The 27,794-nt window shown below is 45.3% G+C and overlaps 2 protein-coding genes across 7 annotated transcripts in view; one reads left to right on the top strand and one right to left on the bottom strand.

The window, feature by feature from the left end:
• The window catches only part of DNTT (DNA nucleotidylexotransferase), a 32,988-nt gene extending 25,185 nt beyond the window's left edge, over positions 1-7,803 (top strand). Inside the window, exons 9-11 of one of the 4 annotated variants that reach the window (XM_073240612.1) lie at positions 2,610-2,732; positions 5,675-5,758; positions 7,653-7,803. In XM_073240612.1, the coding sequence (XP_073096713.1) occupies positions 2,610-2,732; positions 5,675-5,758; positions 7,653-7,739 (294 nt within the window). In that variant the 3' untranslated portion in view covers positions 7,740-7,803. Of the gene's footprint in view, positions 1-2,486; positions 2,733-5,674; positions 5,759-7,652 lie in introns of all 4 variants that reach the window. The other 3 variants (XM_073240611.1, XM_073240610.1, XM_073240613.1) reach the window with 3 other exon arrangements.
• A 7,673-nt stretch (positions 7,804-15,476) lies between these two features.
• On the bottom strand, positions 15,477-27,794 carry OPALIN (oligodendrocytic myelin paranodal and inner loop protein). 3 transcript variants are annotated; one of them, XM_017679333.3, is made up of 7 exons: positions 27,612-27,794; positions 27,327-27,429; positions 24,855-24,890; positions 21,460-21,495; positions 20,235-20,354; positions 18,681-18,737; positions 15,477-17,127 (listed from the first exon to the last, which is right to left on the bottom strand). In XM_017679333.3, exons 2-7 carry the CDS (start codon positions 27,327-27,329, stop codon positions 16,951-16,953), a joined length of 429 nt encoding a protein of 142 aa, XP_017534822.2. In that variant the 5' UTR covers positions 27,330-27,429; positions 27,612-27,794; the 3' UTR covers positions 15,477-16,950. The 3 variants fall into 3 exon arrangements, with proteins under 3 accessions (XP_017534822.2, XP_017534823.2, XP_017534824.2); XM_017679334.3 differs by lacking the exon at positions 24,855-24,890 and having other exon boundaries at positions 27,327-27,794; XM_017679335.3 differs by lacking the exons at positions 21,460-21,495; positions 24,855-24,890 and having other exon boundaries at positions 27,327-27,794.

Here is a 27,794-nt window from a genome sequence, read left to right as displayed (position 1 = left end):
GATACACACCCAGTGTTTTAAAACATGGGCTGCACATAGTGAACAGCCAGTGGGTATCAGTTTGAACCACCCATCAGATGAGTCTAAATGTGATCCTCCTAGAAGACCCCTTAGTCAGGGGTGGGAGAGGGGGGAGAAAAGGAGTTTGGAATTGCTGATTTGGGGGGAGGTTGCCATCCTAAAGGCTCCTGCAGCCTGAACTCTCACTGGCCACCAGTAGTTACACCCAAAGAGGGGAGGGCTAACTGAGCATATGTGGGGTCACTCCCAGTGGGTGGGGCTTTGGGACAGGGTTTCTGTTCTAGATAGCCACACCCCTAGTTCATGGAACTGCTCAGAGATTGAAAGTATTGACAATCATACAGTGTAAAGAACATACTCACCTTGAGAAACTGACTTGACTTTGAACAGGGGATGCAGAGTCTTCTGAGAGGGGTCTGGAGGCAATTCAAACCAAAGGGTGGATGGATCCTGGCTAACTAATAGTGGGAGGGCCTCACGCTCCAGCTTTGCACCCCTGCCTGCTCAGTTGGGGGAGCCTGAGACTAAATGTGGGCCATGGAGCCTCCTTCTTTGTGAGAGGCAAAACCGAGAACTGAGCACATCTCTCCTGCCCCATTTACCCCAAGAACCCTCTGCTCACTGCCCTGAGGAGGAATAGCAGCAGGAGCAGGGAAATACCTCCCTCCTTTTCAGGCATCTGTCAGTTTCAGTAGGAAAAAAAGAACATGCCATGTGAGATCCAGTCAACCCATGGGTATTGATGGGGAAGTTAGAGTCAAACCTTCAAAGGAGTTTTTAAAGGAGAGAAGTTACCCAAAGAAAATGGGGCAGCAAAGAAGGAAACTGCAGAAGAGAGGTGCCCTACAAACAGCCCGGGCCAGAGAGTGGGAGGTGACGTCAGGGTGGTGTGCATGTGTGGCCTCTGATGCTGACAGTGGTCTGAACGTGCAGGTAGGAGCATTTTATTCAAGGGATGCATTCCCAAATACCTCTCAAGATTCAAAGGAAATTGCTGCCAAGGATGGCCTGTTGTCTATTACCAGCCAAAGTGTCACCATCATGTGGCAATAGTGCAGACACAGTTTACAACTCTTAGGAAGCCAGCTTTGTGGATATTTTTTGGGGTGGGAGGTGTTATTGCACAGATGGCTTCAAAATGAGGCTCGTTAATATTTTAATAGCTCTCTTTCCACATGCATATCATTCAAATTTATGCAAAGAGCTGCTACACTGTACTAATTTTAGTAAGTTTCATTAAAAAGCAGAATTGTGTTTTCCCAGCCTGGTTATTGGATTTAGCTATGGCCACAGTTGCCACGTCACCAGGAGTCTCTACCTGGCATCCATGTTCCCCCAGTCCTTCAAATGGTGTCTGTTCTTCCTAATGCCTTTAGTGGCAGTAGGGGGTGGGGCATGGCAGGGCTAGAGTTCTATCTTTTGAAATCAGCAAAAAGAAAAGAATCCCCTGCTCAGTTTGGTCAATGTGAAACAACATCTCTTGGAGGGTTGTGGGAAAAATGCAAAGCATTTCTAATAACAACACGAACTGAACCAATGGTGGTCAGAGTGTGGTACCTGGAACAAACATTACCTGGGAACTTGTTCAAAATGCAAATTTCCTCTTTCTCCCCCAGTCACTCTGGGGAGGGCCCTGCAAACTGTGCTCTAACCAACTTTCTGAATGCTTCTGATGACAAAAGTTGAGAACATCTGGCCCAAAGAATACATGGTAACAAATTGCACACCCTAGTAGCTCTGGCTGAATTACTTTGAGGTTATTTGTTCTTTTGGTTGCCACCCAGACTTAGCAGTTAATTGCATACTTCTGCCTCTCTCTCCCAGGCAGCTGCCCTGTGCAGTGAGGAAACCCCACAGAACAGATGAATCAGAGGGTGACAACTTGCTGGGTACATTCTAGGGTCGCTTGTTAACTTTCTGACTCAGCAACTTTAGGTGAAACCTGTCACTAACATTTCTCAGTCTCCAAGGCAGGCAGAGCAACAGTGTCAAAGTGTCACTTAAATTGTCCTGCCCAAAAGTGAGGCTGAGCCTCCAAGCCTAACCCTGTGGGCCAAGTAGACCCGGTGGTCAGTGTAACACAGGGAGACGCTAACTCACAGCAGCCGCATAGAGACGGCAGGGCTGTGTGTTCATGGTTGGTGTGTTCTTAAAGCGATGAGGCAAGCTTTGGAGCGCTGGCTTGGGGATTCAGAGTGGGCAAGGAGGTTCTCTGGCACCTTTGCCACGAAGTGACCTCGGCTTGGCCTCTCTAATTGTTAAATTCCTCCACTGCTGAGGAAGGATAATCACCCCTGGCCCTGGCTTCCTTCCACGTGTCGCCAGGTGGGCTCACAATACAAGGACAGAACATACCCACATTCTGCCCAAATCTGTGACGCCTTTGTGCTCACTGAGAGCCCAGTGTAAAATCACAGACCCTGTTCACTGGGGACTCTTCCTGACGTCTTTCTGTTGCTTTTCAGGGATTGCTTTTGTACTATGACCTTGTGGAGTCAACATTTGAAAAACTCAAGTTGCCTAGCAGGAAGGTGGATGCTTTAGACCATTTTCAAAAATGTTTTCTGATTTTTAAACTGCACCATCAGAGAGTGGACAGTGGCAAGGCCAGCCAGCAGGAAGGGAAGACCTGGAAGGCCATCCGTGTGGACCTGGTCATGTGCCCCTATGAGCGCCGGGCCTTTGCCCTGCTGGGCTGGACCGGCTCCCGGGTAAGCACTGCTTGGATCCACAAGGCCGGGCTGGGCCCACCTGGGCCCAGGGGAGAGACATTGGCAGTAAGGATGGGGTGGCAGGGTGGGGGGGCAGTACCTAGAACCCTAATCGGGGCATTGCACCTGCACATGGTCAAGACACATTCATTTAGAACAGTCATTCTTGAAGTGTGGTCCCCTGACTAGTAGCAGCAGCCTTACCTGGGGACAGCTTAGACATATGAATTCTCCACCCCACCTCAGATCTACTGAATCAGAAACTCTGGGGTGATTGGGAGGCAGCTATAGTGTGAGAACCCCTTAAGTAGAGAAAGCAGCAGGGTGCTAAGAGGGCAGCTTTGGCTTTTCCCAGACCTGCTTACAAGCCCCAGCTGAGTGGTCTTGAACAAGTTTCCACTGTTCTTTAAGATTTAGTTTTCCCACCGGGGAAGTGAGGGTGGAGACCTTAGCTATGTCCCTGGTTGCAGGGATTAGGTGAGCCAAACCTGGCGAAGCCCTCAGTACCACGCCAGGCACGCAGTCAGCACTGGCTGCTTGACAACTCCTGTCTCCTGTCACGTTACATTCACAGAGGTGGTGCCCCTGATTTGAGTCTCCTTGGCTCCACCTTCCAAACTAAGCAGCCCACACTATCTCACCAGCTTCCCGAAGTAGCTGGCTGTTACTCTGAGTGACATGAGTACTTAGAGGGTCTTATGTGGATGAATGACATAACACAAACAAATTGTCCTCGACCTTAAATTAAATGTCGGGTGTCTTTCCTTTGGATTGAGTTATTTCAGCACAGGGTCTTAGCACTAGGATTTCTCACCCAAATTAAAAACATTGGCTGGTACCTTTCATGCAGAAAATTTGGAAAAACTGATGCAAGAATACATCATAAATGCAATTTCTTTGACAGAAACAAATCTTTGGGGATGCAGAATCTGTTGAGAAAGGAGAAAGTTCCAGAAAGAAGTCCCGGGTTTAACAAGGTCATGCTGGTTAGGGATCACTGGCAGAAATGACTGCCCTTTGTCCATTTTGTTTTTAAGACACACATGTTTTTAGTACATTTTAGTCTCTTCTCTCAGAGTTCTCAAAAATTATTGCTATCGCTCTGTGAACACTGGCAGGACACATGGATGACTGTGGCTAGGTGCCTAGGTTAACTCAGCCCCTTTTCTAACTCAACAGGACTCTTTAACCAACTTTAAGAAGCATCTCTTACTTAAGGTACCTTATTGCCATTTTCCAGAAAGTTGTCATCATAAACATGCACATTTGCAAAGGCTACAAATGTGAATGGCGCTCTCTAGAGTTTTGCATTGCATAACTTGTACAACTGTATGCAGCAGCCCTGGGCCAACCTCTGAGGTCTGTCGTGACCAGTGATACAGCCAGACTGTAGTACCATTACACCTGCTCGATGTACAGCTTTCTGCATCTGAAACAAAACAACGTCCTTGCTCTACCTCCCAGGGTCATTGAGAGAAACTAAAGAGGTTTTAAAGCGGAAGGCAGAATTGTCCAGGGTAAAAGTGCCTGAGCTTTGGAATTCAGGAGTTTGAGTTCTAGCTCTATCATTGGCAGTGTCCTCAGGTAAATTACTTAGGCTATTTGGGCCTTCTTTCCGCATCTGAAAAGTGGGACTAATAACACCACCAACTTCACAGGCTTGTAATGAGGATTAAATGAGAGAATGCCTTCATATTAGCACATTTCGAGTTCAGCTGTGTCCTTAAAACTGTTCTTTTAGAGGTAGAGTCTTTGAGACTCTTTTAGAAGTTAAGTACGAACATAATAGGCAGATCTGAAAATTAACATAAAGCAAGAAATCAGCCCAGTGCCTGGCACAAGGTAAGCTCCCCATAAAAGTAGGATACCAGTTCCTGGAATATCGCCATGGCCTTCCTGATGGTATTCCTGCTTCTGCCCTTGCCCCCTGCAGCTGAGTGAGCCCTTAAACTCCGCGGAGCGGGAGCCAGGGTTGTGGACAAATCATGATGAGGCAGATTCTGGACGCGGTAGCTGCTGGTCTGTGCAAGTACAGGGGTGTTGCTTAGCAAAGAGCCTCTGTGAGTCTGTTTCTCACACACCCAAGGTGGAGGGCGGAAAGGGCGCTTCCCAGCTTCAGCCAACTTTCCTAAAATAAGAAATGGTTCCTCGCCACCAGAGGGCGCGATTGTCCCATGATTTCTCCCGATCCCACGTGGCAAGATCAACATCTGGAAATCTGTGCTTCTGTCAGGAGAATTAACCCCAAGGACGACGCCATTCATTGTTCTCCTTTTCCAGGGTTTTTCTGTCCTCTATCTCAGGCTTCAGGTTTTGCTCCCTGCAGCCTCCGAGCCCTCCCCTGATCGGAGGAGACGCTCTTCTGGGGCAGTTGGCTCAAACCATCAGTTTTACAGAATCTCCTGTGAGAGGCTTTGGAGCCAGAGGGGACCTTTCTCAATGACCCTTTGCATCCTCCTGTTTGACTAACTGAGATTTAGAGAGGCTTGGTGGCTTGCTGAGAGTTGCACAGCCAGAAAGGGAAAAAATCCAGTATAGGATCTGGGTCTCTGGCTTCTCATCCCCTTTTACAATAGCGGTGTTCCAAATAAAAAACTATTATTCTTCCAGCATTTACTCTGAACCACATATTATTCTGGACACCATCCTCACAAAACCCACAAACGAACATTTGTCTTGCATCTTCTGTGTGCCAGGCACTATTCAAGGAGAAAATAGAGTTATGAACAAAACAAATCTGGTTCAAGTTTTCAGGGAGCTTGCATTCTAGTGTGCCCAGGTAGCTCAGAGCACCTTCATTGCAGAGCTTTGCCTTGGGGAGAAAATCGCTCTGAGAATGTTTAGTGTAGATATTTTATTATAGGGAGTTAGATATCTCTAAACACGTACAACTGAAGTACTCAAGACTTGTTAGTAATTTATTTTAATTATCTCTTGTCCAGCAGTTTGAGAGAGACCTCCGGTGTTACGCCACACATGAGCGGAAGATGGCGCTGGATAACCATGCTTTATATGACAAGACCAAGGTAAAGGTGTACCCTGAGATGGGCTACTTTGGTCTTCATCCCCCAGGCTGGCTCCCTGAGCACTTTTCTTGAACTGATTTTACCATCAAGGTTTAGTTTCCTTTGCCCCGAGTGTTCTGGCCCCACAGATCACAGCTGAGGGCACCTGGAAAGATATGGATGGGAGCACAGTCCCCCCAGCCCAGAACGCACCTTAGGAGCTTTGGGCTCAAAGATGATGAGCTTACTGAATCTCAGGAACCAGCCCAGCAATGCCCATTAATTGAGTTTGGTATACCATTGGCATTTGCAATGAGTAGCTCCAAAGAAAATGAAGGATCTCCCCCAAATCACAAATGCCACTCAAGTTCCCCTCACATGCACTGGGCAGTAGCATTTTGAGTGACCACTTAAGTCATTAATGAGATTCTATTGCAAGAAAGAGAGCAAGAGAGCTGCCCTGAGATCTAGAGGAATAATCAGCTGGGCTCACTCACCAGCTGTGTGACTCATTTGGCATGTGAGCCTGCAGTGGCTGCAATCCAAATTCATGCCTCAGGAAAATGAAAACTTACTGTATGAATTATGAAGAGTTAAATATTCAGCTGTTAAATCCACAGGTGCCAAGGGGCTACTGTTCGTACGGTGATCAAGGATACTAGACTAAGCTGAGGAGGAAGAAGACCCCAAATCACTAGGAGCAATGGTCTTTACCCTCTAGGAGCTTACATCCAAATGAAGTGTATTTAGTTAGAACTGTCTCAGTTACAAGTGTCAGAAACCCAATTCAAAATGGCACAGCAAAAAAAAAAAGGGAATTTGGCTTTAAAACTGCAGCATCTGGGGTAATTGACTTCAGGTGTGGCTGTATCCACGTGCTCGTGCAGGCTTCCCTCCATATTGGTTTCATTCTCAGGCAGGATTTTCCCATGAGTTCCGTCCTTCCTGCTTAGCCACCCAAACAGAGAAGAGCCCCTTTCCTAATAGACCCAGCAAGAGTTCTAGCTGATGCTCATTGTCTTGGCCTGGGCCATGTGCCCATCCTTCAGCTCTTTCCTTTGGCTCTGACTGGCCAGACTTGGTTTGTGTGCCCCTCCTAGGAGGTGGGACTTGCCTCAAATGACCCTCATGGGCTGAGAAGAGGGAGGGGTGGTTTCCCAAAGAAAAATCAGACGAGAGGGCTGTGGGTGCTGGCAGGAAAGCCTCAGATATTAAGCATGGGAGTGGAGGCTGACTCACATAAATCATCTTAGGGATACTTACAAATTGACAGGTAATAAATAGTTCAACATAAGCCAGTGCCTATGGCATACTCCGCACTGTGCTGTAGGCAAGAAAGGATGGAGGAGAAGTGGTGCTTTGTCTAAGAGCGATCATGGGGTGGGAGCCTGGTCAGGGTGGGGGCAGGTGTGGAAGGCCAAGAGGAGAACCAAACATGCACTATATTGTAATTGCCACTCCTTATCACCTGTATGCATATTACTGTATGTAATGCTGGCGACACATGCAAATGACCCAGAGATTTTAAACAGATTGGTGACAAGACCTCTTCTGAGATTCTTTGAACTGAGACATAGCTTAGGCTTCAATAATTTTTAAAAGCTCTTTCCGGTAGTTTTAATGAACAACTGTAGTTAAGAACTACAGTCCCACAGGAAAAAATACCAAATGCCCTTAGCTGAATACATGAGGCTGTCATTATTTTACCTTAATTTATTAAGTACCATATTTTTTGGGGGAAAAATATAAAAATGACAAAAGTCAGTCAAGATAATTTTTTATACTCAGAAGCAGGGAATTATGTTTTGGCAATAATTCATTCTGACAAGACAGTTTTACAAATAATACTTTAACTATGTCAGCGCTGAGATGCTTAGCAAAAATATCTGAATGCATGTATTTTTTGTGTTTTCAGAGGATGTTTCTCAAAGCAGAAAGTGAAGAAGAAATTTTTGCACATCTGGGATTGGATTACATTGAACCATGGGAAAGAAATGCTTAGGAAAATAGTTGTCAACTTATTTTCTGTTTTTTTTTTCAAGTTAAATAAATTCTGCTTCATGTTATAGTGAAAGATACCTTGGGAAAGTTTAGGATTCTTAAAGTCTTATTGAAATGCAGATTGCTTCTAGAAATAAATAATTCTGGAAACATGATAGGATACCACTTGGTAATGGATTGAGCTCTAATAGGCCATTTATAGGACTTTTGCTTAGAATTCACAAAACTTTTTTCCATAGAAACAGTGTTGTAATTGGTAGCTTGTTTCCAGGGAAGCTCATCAAAGCCCACTTTGCATACAGTGTAGCTGAAATACTGCATATTTCCAATAAAAATAGGAGAAAACAAGAAGGTGGAGTCTTATATTTTCACTCAAATATTATAAAATATTCTTAAACAATGTAATGAAATGAAAGCATAAAGAGTTTAAGATTTATTTGAGGAGAGAAACAAGTTTCATTAGAAGATCAGAGATTTCAGAGGGGGCTCTGGGTCCCTTCTGAGGTGTTGGAGGAGGGGTGCTAAGTCTAGACTCCTTCTGCTCAGGTCAAAGCCTGCCTCTGTCACCATGGAGCCGTTTTTCTGGGCGTCCCAGCCTGAGGCCACAGACCGGATGTATTCCCACTGCTTTTGCTCTCAAGGAAGTACAATTTCCTAAACCCCCATAGGAATATCTCCTTTTTCTCCCATCTTTGGGTCCCTCTCTGGCTGTTAGTGGCCCGTCTCCTCGTCTTTGGGCACCCAAGGTCAGGGAGGTAGCCCTGGCCGAGACAGACTTTGGAATACTCAGGCTCCAGGCCCTTTCAGGCCCCTGCTTTCTCTAGGAGGACGTAAGCCCTATACCTTGAAGGGACCAGAAAGGCTTCTGTCCAGCTGCTTCTATGTCTGTGGACTGCTGAAGAGCTGGGAGGTCTCATGATGATCCTTCCCCTTTTCTTCCAGACCCTCAGAGAAGAGGGGGTTGGGAGACCCAGGGCCCCATAGAGAACATTGCTGCCCCACAGGGGAGCACAGGGGAGGAACCTCCTTCCTTTCTTGTGCGGGGATCCTGGGGTGGAGAGCAGATCAGTAAGTACTGCCAAAAATTCAATATAACAAACCATCTGAAAACTTGGTGGCTGGAAACAATAGAACTGCACATTGGCTGGGGGTTTGGTCTTGGCTAGGATCCGCTTCCTGTGCCTCTCGTCCCCCACCTGAGACCAGTGAGCTAACTGACCTATCCTTCTCATGATGACAGCAGTGACACAAGAGGCAGCCCTGAGTGGGCAAGCGCTTGTCAAGACTCCTTTCCAAGTCTGTCACTATCCAGCGGTCAAAGCAGGTCACACAGCTAAGCTCCGAGGGATGGGGAATTAGGTCCTGTCCCACTGGGTGGTATTGCAGCTATGCGGGCAAGGGCACAGGAAGGGGTGTGCGACCAGGCTCGTTCATGCAAGTTGCTTCAGAGAGTCAAGTGTTTAGTCTCCTTCTCATTCTTTCCTCTTCCTGTAAATTGTCTCACTTAATCCTGGTAAATGTTGAGGTGCTATTTGAAGCTGGGAGACGATGTTTCTGCTCAGCACAGGCATTCAGCTCTGAAGGCTAAGATGGTGGGAGACGCAAAGGAGAGGAAGTGGTGGGGGGAGCTACCTGCAGAAGAAACCACCCGGAGTCTGGGTTTTGACGGGATAAAAGACATTGGCATTGCCTTCCATTGCCCAGTCTAGCCCGTCAGGATAGATAAGAGGCCACCGCACCCATCGGCATCACACCACAGGTATGTTGAATATGCTACAGGTGCCCCATGTCATGCTTCAGAGGCATTATTCCACTTAAACAGGCCCATAACCCCTGAGGTAGGTAGGACATCTGATTTATCAATGAGAGAAACGTTGAGGTTTCCAGAAGATGGGCTCCTTGCCCAAAGCCAAGTTAATGTGCAGCAAAGCTAGGGTTTGAACCCAGGGCCTACTTGACTCCAAAGGCCACACTCTTCTGCCTTGAGCCAGAATATTCGGGAATGGGCCATTAGCTGTGTTCATTCAGTCACTTAACAGACACAGGGACAGGGTGACCATTCATCCTCATTTGCTGGGGACAGTTCCAGCTTGTGCTTGTTGTTCCTGCCTAATTATGAGAGCACACCCTTTTCCTCTTAAAACTTTCTGGTCTGGAGGATAAATTATTTGGTCATCCTTTTTATGAGCTCCCTGCCTGTTATATGCCAAGGGCTGCACTCAGCCCTGAGGGCTCAGAAATGAGCAAAACATAGCCCCTGTTCACAGGGAGTTTTAGTGGCTTCTCTGCTGGTTACCTCTTGGGAACCAAAGGCCACCCAGCGGGAGTCATGCAGACCCTGCTCAGGGGTGGGATCCCCATAGACCTTCTCTGAGACTAGAGGGATGAGGCCTGGGTGCCCTGGAGAACCAGCCTGGCCAGGCACCCCTTCCTCCACCCCCGTAGGGAGCAGGGAGCTCCTGGTTAACCCACAGGAGCCTGAGGTAAGGGGAGGGGGACCGATGCAGCCTGTCCCTGGTGGTGTGTGTGGGGGGAGAGAGCCGAAGGAGAGGCTGGTCGGTATTCCCGCCACAATGAGGGGGGCAGGCCAGAGTGAGCACTGAGGAAGCATGGGGAGGGAAGGAAAAGGGGACTGGGGTGGCCACGTGGATGGGGACAGATCGCAGCCAAAGCTGGCCTCTGCAGAAGGGTGGGGACATCAGGAGTTTGGCCCCTCATGGCCTGCTGTTCCATTGGATATCAGGCTTCACAGTTCGCCATGCTTTTCCATGACACTGAGGTTGGCCAATGTCGCCACATTCCCTTTCCCTGGATTATTCAACAGAGTGCAGTGGGGCTGGGCTCAGGCAGGGACTGGAGATGGGACTTGATATCAACACATGGCAGGCAAGAGCAGCCAAGCCCTTGGGCAGCGAGGGTGATCATGTCAGTCTCACGGGCATCCAGGGCTCAAGCCTGACCTGACAGCTGAGCAGCACCTGAGGCCAGGTGAGCAAATGGTTGAGGAAGGATGTTGGAATCAAAACTCCTCCAGACACCCCATGGGGTGTAAAGGGGGCAAGGAGCAAAGACCTCCTGGGGGCCAAGGGTGATGACAGAGCACAGCTGGGCATCCTCTCACCCACTCCTCAGAAGGGACAGCCAGGACCAAGACCACTCCTACTGACTCCTGGAGGCCCCACGAGCAGCCTTGCTTTTCTCTCCAGCCCACCATCCTTCAATCTCCCATTTCCATTTCTTGAGACAGACTCTGATAGGGCCAGCATTCAATCGGCTGTGATCAGTGTACAGTGTGTCTAAGGCCACTGGAGTCTGGGACTTTAGCTTGGGCCAGAGACATTACTGTAGAATCCAAGGCCCCAGGCCCTCCTCCTGTCTTGGCCCACTCTCTGAGTTTGAGAGGCCACAGGTGTACTCCCCAGGACCCCTCACCTCTCTGACATCAAAGAAACTATCCTTGAGGTCAACTGAAGAATCAGCAAGGAGCTAAGGTCTCTTAGGGAATTGCTGGCCGGGGCAGTCAGGGCTGAATGCCACAGTCCAGATCTCTCCTTCACTGTATCAGCTTCTCTCAAGGAGAGGCCTGGAAAACAAGAGAAGAAAACGAGCAACAAAATGATATTGCCAGAGATAAGAGGCTGGTCAGCATGCCAGCAGGAGGGCTGCCATGTGGGAGGGCAGGGTGGGCAAATACAGGCTTGGTAACAGGGCAGAGCCCTGTGGACTGGGAGGCTTTCACAGAGAAGGAGGGGTCCAAACAGGTTTGAAGGAATGGGACGATTTGGATTGGCCCACACTAGTTCCAGACAGAGGCCCAGGAAGACACACTGTTCTGTAGGCAGTGACAAGGAGAGCTGAGCCAGAGCTTTCGTTTTTGAAATGAATTTCTAGAAATGAACTTTCCAAGCCTTCCTTTACACCTACTGAAAACTTGAAAGGGAGAAAAAGAAGTTTTTGTTATGTATTATAGACGTCAAACACTGGCGGCCTGTGGGCCAAATACAGCCCATAGGCATGTTTCGTTTGGCCTTCTCTGTGTTTAGGACACTTTAAAATTAGCTGCCAGTGTTTAAAACTTGATAGAGTGCTTTTTTGGAAAAAACAGAATTATGGCTTCTCTTCTGGGAAAGAAGTCATGGCAACAGTAGGCCACATCCCCATTGGCATCCTGGGCTAGAGCTGAGCAGCGCTGCCCTCTGGGCTGGGCCACGTTCTCCAGTCCAGCCCCATCCCCCCTCAGCACCCTGCTGCTTCCCGGGTCACAGAGCCTGGACAGCCCCCCAGGACAGCTTTCCTTCCTAGTGTGCATCCTACTTTCCATCAGATGCCATTTTCCTTTTTGTTTGAAGGATTTCCTTCAATATTCTTGTAGTGCTGGTCTGTTGGTGATGAATTTGTGAGCTTATATATGTGTAGAAAAGTTTTTATTTTGCTTTCCTTTTTGAAGATATTTTTGCTGGGTAAAAATCCTACGTTGATGGTGCTTTTCTTTCTATACTTTAATGACATTGCTCCCTTGTCTAGCATGCATTGTTTACAATTACAAGGATTCTGCTATAATCCTTGTTACTCTGTATATAATATGTCCATTCCTGATGGCCACTTTTAAGATTCTTCTATTTGTCTCAGGTTTTGAGCAATTTGATTATGAAGAGGCTTGGTTTGGTTTATTCATGTTTCCTGTGCTTGAAGTTCCTTTATTCTTTGATCTGTGGGTTTATAGTTCTCATCATTACAACTGTTCAGCTATTATTTCTTCAGATATTTTTCCTGTTTCCCCTCCCCTTGCCACTTTAGGGATGAAAGGCCAGGTGAAGTTGTTCCATAGGTCACTGATGGTCTATTTATTTTTAATCTGTGTTTTATTTTGAGTAGCTTTTATTGATATGTTTTTAAGTTTACTAATACTGTCTTCTGCAATATATACAGTTCCATTAAATCCTACCCAGTATAGTTTTTATTTTAGGCACCATAGTTTGCAATTTTAGATGTCTGAGTTAGGCTCTAAGAAATATATTCCATGTCCCTATTTAGCACATTCACTGCTTCTTCTGGCTTATTAAATTTACAGAATGTACTTTAACTGTTTTTTTTTATTAAGGTATCATTGATATACACTCTTATGAAGGTTTCACAAGAAAAACAATGTGATTACTACATTCACCCTTATTATCGAGTCCCCCACCCACACCCCATTGCAGTCACTGTCCATCAGTGTACTTGTAACTGTTTTAATGTCTTTGTCCACTAGGTATATCATCCATGTCAATTCTGAGTCAGTTTCTATTGATCGAGTGTTCCTCTTCTTATTATATCATGTTTTCCTGCCTCTTTGCATACATGGTAATTTTTTATTGGATTCTAGACACTGTGAATTTTACCTGTTGGGAGCTGGATATTTTTGTATTCCTATAAATATTTGTGACCTTTGGTATAGGATGTGGTTAAGTTGCTTGGAAACAGTTTGATTTGTCTGCATTTTGCTTTTAAGCTTTGTTAGGCAGAACTCAAATAGCACTAACCTAGTTTAATCTAAGAGTTACTATTCTTCCCCACTACTGAGGCAATACTTCCCTTAGTACGTACCTGATGCCTGCTGAATTATGATGTTTTATACTCTGGCTGTTTGGGAATAGGCACTGTTCTTGGCCCTGTGTGAGCTGGGGTATTATTTCCTCTAACCCATTCAAGTGTTTTTTTCCCCTTCAGTAGTTTCTCCACATGCATATGCTGGTCAGTACATAATCGAGTTCTCAAGAGGGACCCTCTGTGAATCCCTGGGTTCTGTCTCCATGCAACTCTCCCCTCTCTTCTGCCTTACAAATTCTATTGACTGTGGCCTCCCTGAACTTCCTACTCCATCTCATCAACATTCTGTGCGAAGGCCATATGCTAGAAGGGCTGTGCTGTCTGAAAAGCAGACAGACGGCCCATGTGGCAGAAGGGACCATGACATCAAGGGAGCAGAAAGCAGGCTCTTGCAGCTGGGGGGATCCTAAGTGCTGAGGAGCAGAGAGGAAGCCTGTGTTGCTGAAAGGGCTGTGGCTTCCAAGGAGTGGAGAGGAGGCCTATGCAGTGGAGCCGAGGGGACTAGAAGGAGCAGGACACAGATTGGGCTTCCCCCCACGCCCAAGACAAGTTCACCATACCTTGCCTTCGTAAATGAATAGACCCTGGCCAGGTGAGTCAGAGTAATCACCATGTGACTCCTCATCACTAGTCAGTCATATTTGTGGTAGAATTCTTCCAACATGGCTTGTTCCCACTCGTAGTCAAATCATTCAGCTCATTTTAACCCTGCAAATGTACCTCCAAGATGAAAACTAGATTCTCTGTCATTACAAATCAGGGTTTAAAGCCCCAAGCACATATAGCCTGTCTGTCAAAAGCCCTCATTCATTTTCAAATTCTACCTGCAATCTATTGGACACACTCAGCCAATGTTCCCTACAAATGTTCCCTAGTCTCATCTGCCCAATTTTGGTATTTTTACATCTGTTAATTTATTGGAGTTCAGATAGCCTCATTATAGGGTGGAAGAGAGAAAGTCCTTTATAAGTTTTTCCCGGAGGCATATTCCAAGTTATGCCTTAACATTATCAGACTTTTAATCAGTCATATGGGGTGATTAGTGCTAGAAAGAGTCATACTCATCTCTTCTTCTCCCACAGCTTCAGGTAAAGGAAAAAGAAGTAAAGATAGTGCAGATTCTTCTCTCGTTTGAACCCAAAAGAAGATTATTTTATGTCTTTGAGCCAAAGGGCTCTATGAAAGATTTCCTAGTAGTATTTCCTTGGGTGGATAGGAGACTCCACCTTCACTTAGGGGAAAAGACAGCTCCCAGAAAAACCAGTTGTCTTTAGCCTTTTCATTGCTTCTCTGATACTGTCATAGGAGCCGGCAGATTGTCTGACACGGGAGGGAAACCAGTGCACATATGCTATGTCATACGTTGATCAAGAATTCTCACCAGGATGGTGGGAGCGAGGAGATTGTATAAATGGGCAATGCTTCAAAATTTAGCGATTCATGTTTTTGTCTTTAATTGGCATTACGATATTGCACTGATAAATGCTACAAGGAAAGCTATGTAAAATTGTTATTGGCAAATACAGGAAGAGTAAGTATCTCTCTCCACCTGTAAAGCCAAGAGCTTAGCAAGATCATGGAGGATATAGAGGCTATGCTGACAGGACTGGTGAGTGGGAGAAGGGGGAGGTTTACTTCACAGGATTTGGGGAAATCAAAGTTAGAATGTTTGAAATGAGTAGATATAACATTAGAGACAAGCCAATCCAAACACCAGGCGATACATGAAGAAATAAGACCAAAACACATTGTGCAACTGGCACAAGGTCATCCTAGCTAGCACCAGCCCTAGGTCGGGGCACCAGAGCTCTTGACTTCTGTTCTCAGTGCTTTTCTCACAAGGGCTGCCCTCCATGAAGCCTGACCATCTTCATTATCAGAGAGAGTGTCAGTGCCAGGAATACCCCGGGATAACCTTGATTCCACCCCAGAACCAATGTTGTATACTTAGGCAAAGAGAAACCACAGACATGTTCTAGGTCCATAAGAATGATCATTTGAATTTTCACTTTATTGCAAAATAAGTTCTTATGCATTGAAGCAGGAGAAAAAAAAAGAAATACCGAACCTCACTAGTTTAGTAGAAACAATTTGAAATAAAGGTTCTAAGCAATGCATTGTAAGTGGAATTAAAATAAATGGTCCAAAATACAAGTCACACTTTATTTTATAGACTACAAGGCTTATTCACATGTGTATTCCAGCCCAGCCTCACAACCGCCCTGAGGATAGGAGGACAACTGCTATTTCCATTTTGTAAGGGCAGAGCTGAGGCTCCCTGTGGTCGGTCATTGCCCCAGGGCCTGCACTTGTGAGCCACAGTCAGGGTCTCAGCAAATCCAAGGCCCTTCCCAAGTGCAAAAGAAGTACAAGCACCTGGATCCCTCGGAAATCTGCCTTGAAATGGTCAAATCTGTTTGTCAAGGTGACTGGACCCAGGGAACCCAGCACAGACTGAATTTCACAAGGGGCTTGGAAAAGCACATGCTGGCATGCATCAGTGACTGGGTTTGTAGAACCTGATCTTGGTTATTTGAAGAAGAAGTGGTGTGTTTCCAAGTAATCAAAGGCCCTTGTAAGAAAGGAATGTTTCCATAGCATATCAAGGTGGCTTGGCACATGGAGCTGGTAGATGGACCCCAAGATGCTCTGGACCCAAGTTCTCCCACCAGGAGATCCAGCCTATTCACAGGCGATGGCCCTGCATGAGGGAACCAGGACTCCTGGAAGCCTCCTCACGGAAGTGGTGCTGAGGGCTGGCCCAGACCAGCTGACACTGTCCCCAGGCTTCCCCTGGGTGGCACACATGCGGCTACTCCCTTTGGTCCTGTGTCCACTGACTCAGAGTCCTCCCGAGCTCCCTTCCTGCCATAGGGTTTTTCCCCGTGATAGTCAAGGACATGGGCCTTTCTCTGCACTCCTACAAAATGGATGTAGCCCTCATTTCTAATAATCTTTTGAAACAACCTCTGCTTTACCCTCAACACACACACACACACACACACACACACACACACACACACACACTCCACTGCAGAATTGCCTACCCTAAATACCCTCTGACCACAGGTGCAAGTAGAAGCAATGAGTGATCCAGCTGCATGCTGCTCTGGTGGTCAGGGAACCAGACCTGTGGCTCCTGTGATTTCTACCCCAAGGCATTCAGAAATAAGGACATACTTCCCCTCACACATCCTTTCAAATTTCATTTATATTCCAACTTGCACCATGCTGGCCTTGGCCAACCCTCTTATAGAAGCCAGGTGTGATGGCATTTTTGAGAAAAGGGATATGAAGAAAGAGAAGAAAGCAAGATACACAGAAATCAAGCTTCTCTCCCAAAATCACGAAGAAAAGCAAATTGCCACTGGGGTCAGGAACTAGATCCAAGGGCTCTTTCTGGATGCATAGTGACCTCACTTGGTGCTTCCTATTAAATCACAAGATTTGAGTGTTGGAATGAACCTCTCTGGCTCTGCCCCCTAAAGACACAAATCAACCCAAAAGTTCTCCAAATGTGAAAATGAAATTTGGATTGATTAAGAAGCAGCTTGGTCTATCCTTCACTCCAAGCACAATTGCCTGCGTTTTCAGCTCTGTTTAAGCTCCTTGACTGAGCTGCATCATTCCAGGCTCAGTTTAGGTATAAGCCACCACAGTCCCCTCCTTCTCTCCATTTCAACAGTAGGGCGGTAGGTGTCATGCCTGGTTTCCTCGCTTCCTGCTACTGTCTGCACATATATGTGGGCTTCCTCTGTTCCCATCATATTCTTCTCATATGTTGGTGACCTCCTAGGATTCTTGAGAAAACAAATAGGTTTTTTAAAAATACAGCAAAAATTTCTGCTTCTAGCCAAGCTGGAGTAACAGCCACCAGATTTACCCTCCCACCTGAAACAACCAAAAATCAGACAAAACATTTAAAACAACCATTTTCAAGACCCAGGACATCTGGCAAGGAAGAATGGTGAGCCTTGAAAGACAGATAACAAATAAGGAGAGGCCTACAATTGCCAGAGCTTAATATAATTTGTTATATTAAAGTGAGTTTTTGTAGGCTGTATATAGTTGGATCTTGTTTTTATATGCGATCTGAATAGCTGTGCTTTTTAATGGGATATTCAGACCATTTACATTTAGTACAATCATTGATATGGTTGGATTTAAATCTACCATCTTCCTATTGTTTTTTACTTGTTCTGTTTGCTCACTGCTATTTTAAAAATATTTTTTCTGCCTTTTTTCATATAGGTTTTAAAGGCACTTTATTAAGTTCCATGAAAAAACTCTGAATTTATGTTGGAATTGTATTTATCATATAGATCAATTTGAGGTTGACATTTTTATGCTCTGAGTCTACCTATCCAGAAGCATGGTATATAGTTCCTATTATTTAGGTCTTATTTAATATATTTTACTAAAGTTTTATTATTCTCCATTAAGGGATTACATGCTTTTGTTAGATTTATTCCTTAACCATTCTATATATTTTTAATACCACTACAAAGTGGTATTTTTAGAAATTTCTTTTTTCTAATTGATTGCTACTGATTTTTAGAAATGCAAATTACTTTTACATATTAATTTTGTATCCAGGAAACTTGTTAAAATCTCTCACTAATTCTAATAATTTATCTGTAGATAATTTGGCTTCTCTATGTAGGTAATCATATCACCTGCAAATACTATTTTGTTTCTTCTCCATTCTTGTACTTTCTAGTTCTTTTTCTTTTCATGTTTATTGAGTTATAAAGATAAATACAATTATAAGATATTTAAAGTGTATGATGTGATTATTTGACATATGTATACATTGTGAAGGGAATCCCCCTGTTGAATTAATTTCTACTTCTTTTTCTGATCGTATTGCAATGACCAGGACCTAAGGTACAATACTGATGAGAAGTGGTAATACTGAACATCCTTGTTTTGTTTCTGATCTAAAATTAACCTTTTACCTTAGGTATGATGTTTACTGTAATTTTTTTCTTAAGGTATCTTCTTTCAAGATAAGGATGTTCCTGTTCTATTTTTAGTTTGCTAAGAGTTCACGTCACAAATGACTACTTAATTTTTCCGAACTCTCTTCTACTGAGATGATCACATGACTTTTCTCTTTTTATTTTTAAGTGAAATAAATGATATTAAATTGACTTTCTAATATTAAATCAACTTTGGATTCCTTTCCATCCAATAAAAATACAGTGAGAACTTCCTCTGTGCCTGAGCTTCACTGGGTCATCTCTTTTGCACGTGTGCTCATACTGTTCTTCTCCTGTACCTGAAAGGCTTTAAAACCCTCAGCTCTTTACTACATTAATGATATACAGTGATTATAGCCAAGAGTTATTACCTCAGCGATCTTGGGACTGCCATAGATTTCTGAAATTTCACAGGGCCTCTCAATTTCCTAAATTGGTAAAAATAGAAAGAAGGAGAAATGAAGGGCCATGGTATTCGCCCCTAATAATGACTAAAATCAGTGGTTCTTATACCTGGGTGCACGTAAGAATCACCAGAGAGCTTTAAAAACAAATAAGCAAACAAACAAGAAATACTATTATAAATTACTTCAAAAATAATCTAGAGTTGACAGCATGGAGAAATGGGTGGGAATACAGATCAAACAAGACTGGCCACATGTTAATAATTAGGTTCACTATATTATTCTCTCTAGTGTATGTTTACAATTATCCATAATAAAAAGTTGTGTTTTTTTAATTAAAGTATAGTTGATATTCAATCTTATATTAGTTTCAAGTATACAACAAAGTGATTCACCAGTTACCCGCATTATTAAATCCTTACCCCAATAGTGCAGGTGTTATCTGTCAACATAGAAAGATGTTACAGAATCATTGGCTTTATTCTCCATACTGAACTACCATCCCTGTGACCAAAAATGGTGCATTTTATTTTTTAAGACCAATGCCAAAGCCTTACCATTCAGAGGTGCTGATGTAATTGGTTTCAGTGATTGGTATTTTTGTAGTCTCCTAGATGATTTTAAAGTGCACTGAAGGTTAATCAACTATGACCTAAATAAACACACCTCCAAAACTCACAATATTTATTTATATGTTTAAGGTTTACAGCTTGTCATCATATCTTTACATTCATGATCTCATTTCATCCTTACAACTTTGCCTTCTTCTTAAAATAAGGAGAGTGGTTTTTTTGACTCCTGTTTTGAAGGCACAGGAAATGTTAAGTTGCTTGTCCAGGATCATATAAATCACACAGTGGCAAAGCCAGGGTTAGAACCTAGGTTTTCTAACTCCCTGTTAGTGCCTACCAGTGTGAGAACATGAGCAAGGGTCGTAAATGGAGGATGCAATTCAACCCAGAGTCCAGACAACCATGGAACCTCCCTGGACGTCGGTCTGGGCGGCCTTGAATTCTGAGCAGTCTGGCAGTTGGAAGGAGTGGGGCTGGTAGGGTCCCTTGTGACTGATGTGTGTTCAAGTGTGTGGAAAAAGGGGCCCCAATAAATAAAGCTGAGTACTTCTGGACATTTCCCTACCTAGACGCCCCTGCCCCTGCTGGTCCTTCTTTCCCAAGGTTACCTCCACTCTTTTTGTGAAGCTTGAGCCCTTTCATTTCTCAGCTTTAGAAAATACACCCACTGTACAGACATGCATTTCCCATGGCAACAACATCTCTCTCCACTGTCAGTTTTTGCCACCTCAGATGCCATCCTTGTCACTCCGGGTTTCCTCAAGTGACCTGAGGGTGGTGTGACAGACCGGCTCTGCCTGGGGCATAAAGTCAGAAGTTGAGGTGCAGGAACGTCCGCCATCATGCCCTCAGGAAGCAGACGTGGGTCCTGACATTCTCAACCCAAAGCCTGTTCACTGAAATACCAATTCCTGCCCACATGTCCAGACCCAAAGAAGACACCAGTTACCTCGGTGGACTCGCTGTGGCTTCTTCTTCGGCAAATCAGAGTGAAGAGTAAAGCTGCCAGCAGGGCTGTGGCCACCAGGGACGGAATGCCTGCCGCTAATCCAAGAGAGGGCCCGCAGTCCTGGCACAGAGAGAAAAGCAGGCAGGTTCTCCAGGGGTAAAGGAAAAGTGCAATCGATTAAAGGTGAGACAAACAAAACCCTGCATGGACCCTAAGTGTCATATACAAAATTAAAAGGGCAATGAAATAGTGCAAAAAAATGTTTGCTGTGTACATGTCGGATGACTCATTGTCGTGGGATTTAATTTACATAGTTTAAATCCATTGGAAAAGGGTGGTAATCCAGTATAAAAATGGGCAGAGGATAGGAACAGGCCATTTCAAGAACTGAAATACAAATGTCTCATCAATTTAATAGACTGAGATACAATTAAAGCAACAGTTAGACAGGATGTTTACCTATCTGTTTGGCAAAAAGTAAAAAAAGTTTTATTATATCCTAACATCATTTTGATGTGAATTTTAAAAATTTATTTCCACTAAATTTATTGACCAGTTGATTTTCAAATTCCCATTTTGCTTTGATCCAAGTGGAAATACCAGGCTTGTAGCCACATAGTTTTCAGATTTACTGATTAGTTGGACACATCAAAGGTCACCTGCAGAATCCCTATGAGTGTGCAACTTTCATATAATGCTGGGTCCCCCTCCCTTTTGGGGGAAGGGGCTGATTTCACAGAAGAACAACATGCATGCAGAAAAGTATATGAATTATAAATAGATAGTTTGATGACTTTTCACATGATGAACCCACCCACATAACCAGCACCCAGATGAGAAACAGAACATTACTAGCACCCCAGAATCCCCCTCAGACAACCTTCAGGTCGCAGCACATGTAACCAGTATGCTGAAGTCATCATTGCAGATTAGTTTTGTCTGTTTTTCAACATCGTCTAGACACAAATAGAAAGTATGTACTCTTTTGTGTCTAGCTTCATTTCCTCAACACTTTGTGAAATCCATCTGATTTTGCACATTCTCCCTCACTTTTGAACTGAGTTGGTCATAAGAATAATTGTTGAGCTAGAATCTGTGCTTGGTGACAGGTCAGTCACATATCAAAATCTATCGAATCCTCAAAACAAATGTGCAAAACAGAGCATTATTATCCCACTTTACAAATGACCAATCCAAGGCTCCATAACTTCAATGATATACTTACTGCTCCTTTCCCACCCGTAACGACTGGGGAGGAAGTCTGTTCAGAAAAAGAATATACGTCTTAGGAAAAAATCTATAGAATGCATATTACACAAGACAATCTGTCAAAGGTTAAGCTCTAATGCTTAAAGTTCACCCCTTTGCTAAATTTTTTATTGAAAACAACACTTGACAATTGCCAAATAGAACCTTTTGAATGCTTCCTTGGTAAGAATTGGAATGAAATTTGGTTATAAGGAGAGAGAATTCAGAAATTCAGGTGATGGCTTCATTATTCACTCTCTGGATTTGCCATAACACATTTGACACCTCAAAAAGGCTTTATCCTGTCTTCCTTCCCCACACCCTTCCGGGCACACTTGGCACCTACTTGTCCTGATTGCTAGAAGGGAAACAAATAAAAATACTGGTGGAAGCAAAGTTCTTGAAGGAAGACTTACTTGTTTTTAAATATGCACTGAAGCTATGGTTTTGGGACCGTCTGAAGTTGTGAATTAGCTTTGCTCTTGGGATAATTCCACATTGAATGAATACATTACATGTTTCCAGTTCAAGGAGGGGCCCTGGATTTCACCATTTATGAGATTCACAGGTGAGAGTCTTACCTGGATCAATACAGCTTAGGGAACACAGTTCTCCATTAACCACTAACCTATGTGAGCCACACCAAGTGGTGTGGTATGGTTAGCGGTATAGGTCCTGGGCTCACACTACCTACAGTGGATTGGTGATTTCTACACTCATAAGCTAAGAGGCCTTGTTTCTTCATCTATAAAATAGGGCTGTTAAGCACCTACCTCTGGGGCTGTCCTGAGGATCAAATGAGCTCTAGGAGAATATGCTTTTGTCATTCCCTTAAACTTGGCAAAGTGCTGGTCAGACCTGCTCTATCTGATCCTTTCATCACCCTCAGTGAACACATTGGAATCCCCGGGGCTTGGGCTTTTAATTACTGTCTCTATTTCACAAAAAAAAGAGAAAAAGAAATAGCCCTTAGAGAAGTTGTGAGTCTTGTTCAAGATCCCAGGGATAACCATAAATGTAGCCTGCAATTGTGTGTTTCAGTTCCAAGTCTAGGCACCTTTCCCAGATAGCTTTCGTCACAGGAGGGATCCATAACCAGGCACTGACACCTGGAACGTAAACGGTTACACTTAAACCTACCACAGTCTCATTCCACCCCCATATTAACTTAATGTTGCAATTTGCCGAAGTGTAATATTTCTCACGGTGGGGAGAAGAATTGGGTATCATTTCATGTTCTGTCTTTAGGTTACAGGAATTCACATGGGCTGGCTTTGCACAGTGAAAAGGAGTTAACTCTGAGGAGGCAGGAGCGCCTCGTGGAACCCAGCGGCAGCGGGAATCCGGCTTCCCCACAGACTGGAGCTCGTGACAGGTAACTGGTCAGGACAGAAGCCATCCTTCCTGGGATCTCTTCATCTCTCTTGGGTGGCATGGCCTCTGACCTGTGTGCTTCTCTGCCTGTTTCTTTCTTTCTTTCTCTTTCTTCAGATGGATTTTCTTACCCCTGTGAACACCTACTAATTGACCAACTAACAATTATGGAGAACTTACTATATGCCAGGCAGAAAAGTGCTTTTCCTATATCAGTTCACTCATTCTTTACAACAGCCAGTGAAGCAGGACTATAATGAACCCCATTTTACAAATGAAAAGAGTGAGGTAAATCGTGTGAGGTCACCCAGCCCTAAGTGGCAGATGCCGAGTAGTTTGTTTCCAGGGTCTGTGCTTAACCGCTGTGCTACACTGCCATGACCAAATGCAACACCCCAGCCTAGTGCTTATACTTGACAGTTCTGTATGGCCTGGCAGGGACTGACTTGCATGTGTAACCGTGTTCCAAACTCCCTGCATAGAGACTCTAATGGGCAGAGTCTCCACCTTTTTCCCTGCTTCCCAGTTCACTGGCATTCCAGATCATTCCACTGTACCAAAAGGGAAGGGTTATGTGGTAGAGCAACTGCCAGGTTGGGTGACTAACTGTCCTGGTTATCCAGAGAGCTTGCCCGGATTTAGGACTTTCAGTGCTAATACCAGACAGTCCCAGGCAGATAGAGTTGGTCCATTGCCCTACAAAGGTTCCAAGTGGGAGGGGACAGTTCTCAGAGAGATGGGCTGTTAACCAGGAAGGTGCTCCCAAAGTTGGTGACCAGCAGCAGAGGCCTCCCTCTCACCCCACTCACCTCCACCACCCCCAGTAATGGCTCCTTGCTTCTCTGAGTTACCTTTGTGGGGTAGGCGAAGACTGGTAAGACGGACCAGGGGTCTCTACAGAGCTGCTGAGTTCAAGCAGTCAGAGGGAAAGTTCCAGCGGTGACCATATTAAAAGGTGTGACAAGTAAGGAGAGGGACAGGGGAATTTGTCTGCAGACAATAAGCAGAGGCTGAAGCAGGGAGCGGAGCAAGTCAGGGAGGTTCAGAAGGCAGGGCCCTGCCAGGGGAGTCAGGGGCCAGATATCCCGGGTGGCCAGTAGTGGGCACTGGAAGGCAGGTTCTACCTTTCCGCTGCTCTCCAGAGCTAGGCCCCAGAGTTACAGAAAAAATGCAAATTGGCATAGGCATCCTCTTACCAGGGAAATTCAGTTTATTCTCTTCGAAGAACAATATCACTTACCAGAAAATTTGGCACAGCTAAACCCACTGAAAACAGGACCAGGGAAATGCCTAGCTCAGTTATAACAGCCCCACTGGTTAGAAACCACCCCTGGCTGTGTTATCTCTACACAACATGAGAGCAGAGGATGGGAGACCAACTCTGAACTGAAGACGTCTGCCATCATTAACTGACAATCTCCATTCTCACTTGCAGCTAAATGCCATACTCAAGAGCCGTAAGTGGTCCACTCCTGCTGGCCCAGTGCTTCCTTATACAAAGGAAATCATCTTAAATGCAGACAAGGCTTTAATTATAACTGTGTTTGGCACAAAATTATTCCTAATTGTGGTTTATCAAAAATAGAAATAATTTCCTTGAAGAAATATCAGGTGATCATCAGTTACGGTTATAAAAGCTGATGGGAAACATTACCATATAAAATTCTATATAGAGTAAGAACACCCAGGCACAAAGACAACGAAAGCCAAAATTTATGTGAAGTCAAACACAAGTGGAAGGAGTGACTCCAGTGTTTTCTGCTGATGGGAATTCAGGTATTTGGGGGTTTTCTATTTTTCTTTTCAAATGTGTATTTTTGGCTTTTATACTTGAAAAAGGAAAAACTTCTCTGCGCACCCCCCATTATTCCTAAGTGCCCCTGAAACACGTGTGACTTGTCACCCTGCATGAGCTTCAGTGATGGCGTTCTGAAGCCCGGGAGCACTCTGCATCGACCTCCGCTGACCTGACTGGTGAAGGGGGGCTGCTGTACTTACTGTGTTGGCTGACAGTGTGAAGTTCAGAGAAAAACTCTGGGAGAGAGAAAAAAACAGTAAGCCTCCAGGAATGCTCAGTCAGGCTCCTGACCACTCCACTTCCGCTGACCTGGAGGATTGCAAGAGAATGCACTGACCCCACAGGCTCCGTCAGCCCCTGTCTCCACTCCCCATCTGGACCCCAAGGGGAAGGGAAACAGAGGAGCCTGAGGGCATGGGCTCCTCCCTCAGGCCCAAGCCAGGCTTCCCCCTGCTCCCTTCCTCAGGTCCTCAACCAGGGCCCTATCTAGGGGCCAGCCAGTGTGGCCTGAGGGGTCCTGACCCAAATGGCGGCAAAAACAATACCAGAAATTAAGCAAAGTGATGGAAATTGTTTTTTCCCAGAACTCCCTTCAGAGAGGGAACTGTGTGACTCTCTAAGTACTGGATTCTTTCTGCTTGGTTTAGGAAGTAAGACCCCCGAGGGGTGTGCTCCAGGAAGAGCGCCTGCTCCTTACCCCCCTTCCCAGGAGAGAGACCCCAGAAAGAAAGGGCTTCCGGTTGTGCTGCATCTGAGGCACAGGTTCCAGGCTGGAGCTGAGCTGGGCAGAACAACAGGGGAAACGGGAGCCATCTGCACTTCCCCTCACCTAACACCCAGCCTCTCCCTCAAATATGGAATCAGTATTTAAAGATCGTGGGCTCAGCGGGACACCACGTTGTTAGCCTGCCCACTGATCTGGGTCAGGCCCTCCCCAGGACCTCCGGTGGCTCCTTCCTCCCCCTTCAGCATCTTCTGTCACTGCAGTGTGGGCTCACTGATTCCAGTCTTTCCAGGCTGCTCTTAATTGAGACCAAGATAGACATACTTCTAGGATATAGAGCTAAAGTGACAACTGGGCCACCTGAGGCCAGGGCCTTCCTGCTCAGGGGCTCCAACCACTGCCCTTCGTGCTGACACCCACCTAGTCCATGGATGCTGCAGGGGCACTTGACGGGCCCCGCACTGCACGCAGCTGTCCAGAACCTTACCTCATCAGTGTGTGTCCCGGTACTGACGTCGGCAGGCCCTAGACAAAGCTTCCTTTGGGGGAACAGCAGATGGGGGCAGGGCAGCAACAAGCATGTGCTATTTATCAACACTTGGATGACGAAGATTTTGGCTTGTTTCAGAAAGACATTCATATATTATAGAAACACACTACAGTGTTCTCACGGGGAGAAAAACATCACGTAAATTCAGATGGAGAAGAATCTGATGCAGTGTCTTTTAGAGAGACAGCTGGGTGGGGTGAGGCAACCCTGGGCTGGGAGTCACCTGATCTGGATTTGAGTCCAGGCTCACCACTTGGGAGCTGTGTGGCCTTGGAAAAGTGATGCAAACTCTCTGGTCTCCATTTCCATTTCCAGCAAATATATTCTTCCAGGCTGTTTTTCCACCCTCAAAGTGGGACACAATTAACTTGCCCTGCCCACCTCACACAATAAGCCCAAAGGAACTAACGCTTGTGGCAGCAGCTTCCACTGTAAAATACTCTAGTGGGTGGGGGATCATGTGGTGTCACCCTTGATGGCCTGGCCAGCACACGGCACAGGGAAGCCCCTTGGGAAGGTCTTGTTGGATGGAATTGCATGTATGGAAGAGCCATAGTCAAAGTACCGAAATTTGGTTCAAAACATGTATTGCTGGCCTAAGATCTGTGTAATAGCTACATAATGGTTCTGAAAGTACATTAGGATCTTAGTCACTGTGCGTTGCTCATGATGAATTTTCTGCTTATGAGGGAAGGAGGGGGAGACAGGATAATTAGTTACAGTTGTGGGGGGATGCGGTGTGTCAGACTCTGCACTCATAACCCCCCCATGGGGAGGGTACCATCATCCCCACATCACAGGGTGGGAACTGACACCGGAGATCGCCAGAGAGGAAGCGGTAGAGGTTCGGTGAGATCACAGATCTTCCTGACTCCAAAGCCTGAGGTCAACTCCTCTTAATAATCTCTTTAATCAAGGAGTCACAAAAGCCTCCTCTAACGTAGCAAACTCCATCTGATTAAGTCACAGGCAAATACGAACCACAAGTCAATAAGAAAGGTGGAAAGTTTCAGACACAACTCATGAATATCTCCGTTGCTGATAGTGTAGCAGAAGGCAGACAGAACAAATAAGGATAAAGGCATTGATCAGAACCATCACTTCAACTGGGAAATGAATTTAGCTGAAACATATCATTTGCACCCTTGTTGTATGTAGGGTATTACAAACAACATCTCAATATTAAAAGATAATATCAGCAAATATTGATGAAAGTATTTTTAATGATTAGTATTTTGCATATAGGAAAATAATTAAAAAACAAGCTTCTTGACTTCATTGTACTGAGGGTGCAATTATACTTGAATTAGGACATAAGCTTTACAAGCCTGAGAGTGTTTATAGAGAGCAGTGGAGGTTATGGAGGTTAGGCTGAGAAAAACTGAGAGCCATACTCACCATCTCCTTCAGCCTCCCAAGAACCTTCTCCAAACACAGCCCTCAGCAACCTCTTTTCTTGCTGGTGTGTTAGCTTGTGTCTTGCATTTGTAAGAACGTACAGCTGGGAGAGCAACAGTGACAGGGCCAGAGGTGGCTCCAACAGAGCCCTGGCCAAGCCATTTATGGTCAGGGGAGTAGCCAAGTCCTGGCCCATCCCTCGGGGCATATGGTCTCCTGCTTCATGTCCACTGTGTATGGCCCAGGTCATCCACCCTCTTTGCCTTCATTTTCTGTCCTTCTTACCTTTCAGTCCCCTTCCTTGACTACATCTCCATCTCAGCAAAGATCCCACAGCTGGCCAGAGAGCTTGGCAGCTTCTGCAACTGGCAGCTCTTTAGAAACAATGCGTTCCACAGGCTGACGCTGGCTGCTCCATCCCCAGCTGCCCAACATCAGTACTGACTGCTGTCCCAGCAGTGACAGAGT

The sequence above is a fragment of the Manis javanica genome, chromosome 7 (assembly GCF_040802235.1).
Source record: "Manis javanica isolate MJ-LG chromosome 7, MJ_LKY, whole genome shotgun sequence".
NCBI classification, from domain to species: domain Eukaryota; kingdom Metazoa; phylum Chordata; class Mammalia; order Pholidota; family Manidae; genus Manis; species Manis javanica.
The sequence above is the reverse complement of the archived record's forward strand: the minus strand, read 5'-3'. Positions and strand labels throughout refer to the sequence as shown.

Coding starts and splice junctions, on each gene's coding strand:
- OPALIN (XM_017679333.3), bottom strand. Junction 20,355..21,459: donor TTACGGGTGGGAAAGGAGCA/GTAAGTATATCA, acceptor TCTCTGTGCCAG/GACTGCGGGCCCTCTCTTGG. Junction 17,128..18,680: donor GCAGTCCCAAGATCGCTGAG/GTAATAACTCTT, acceptor TGTTTTCTCAAG/AATCCTAGGAGGTCACCAAC.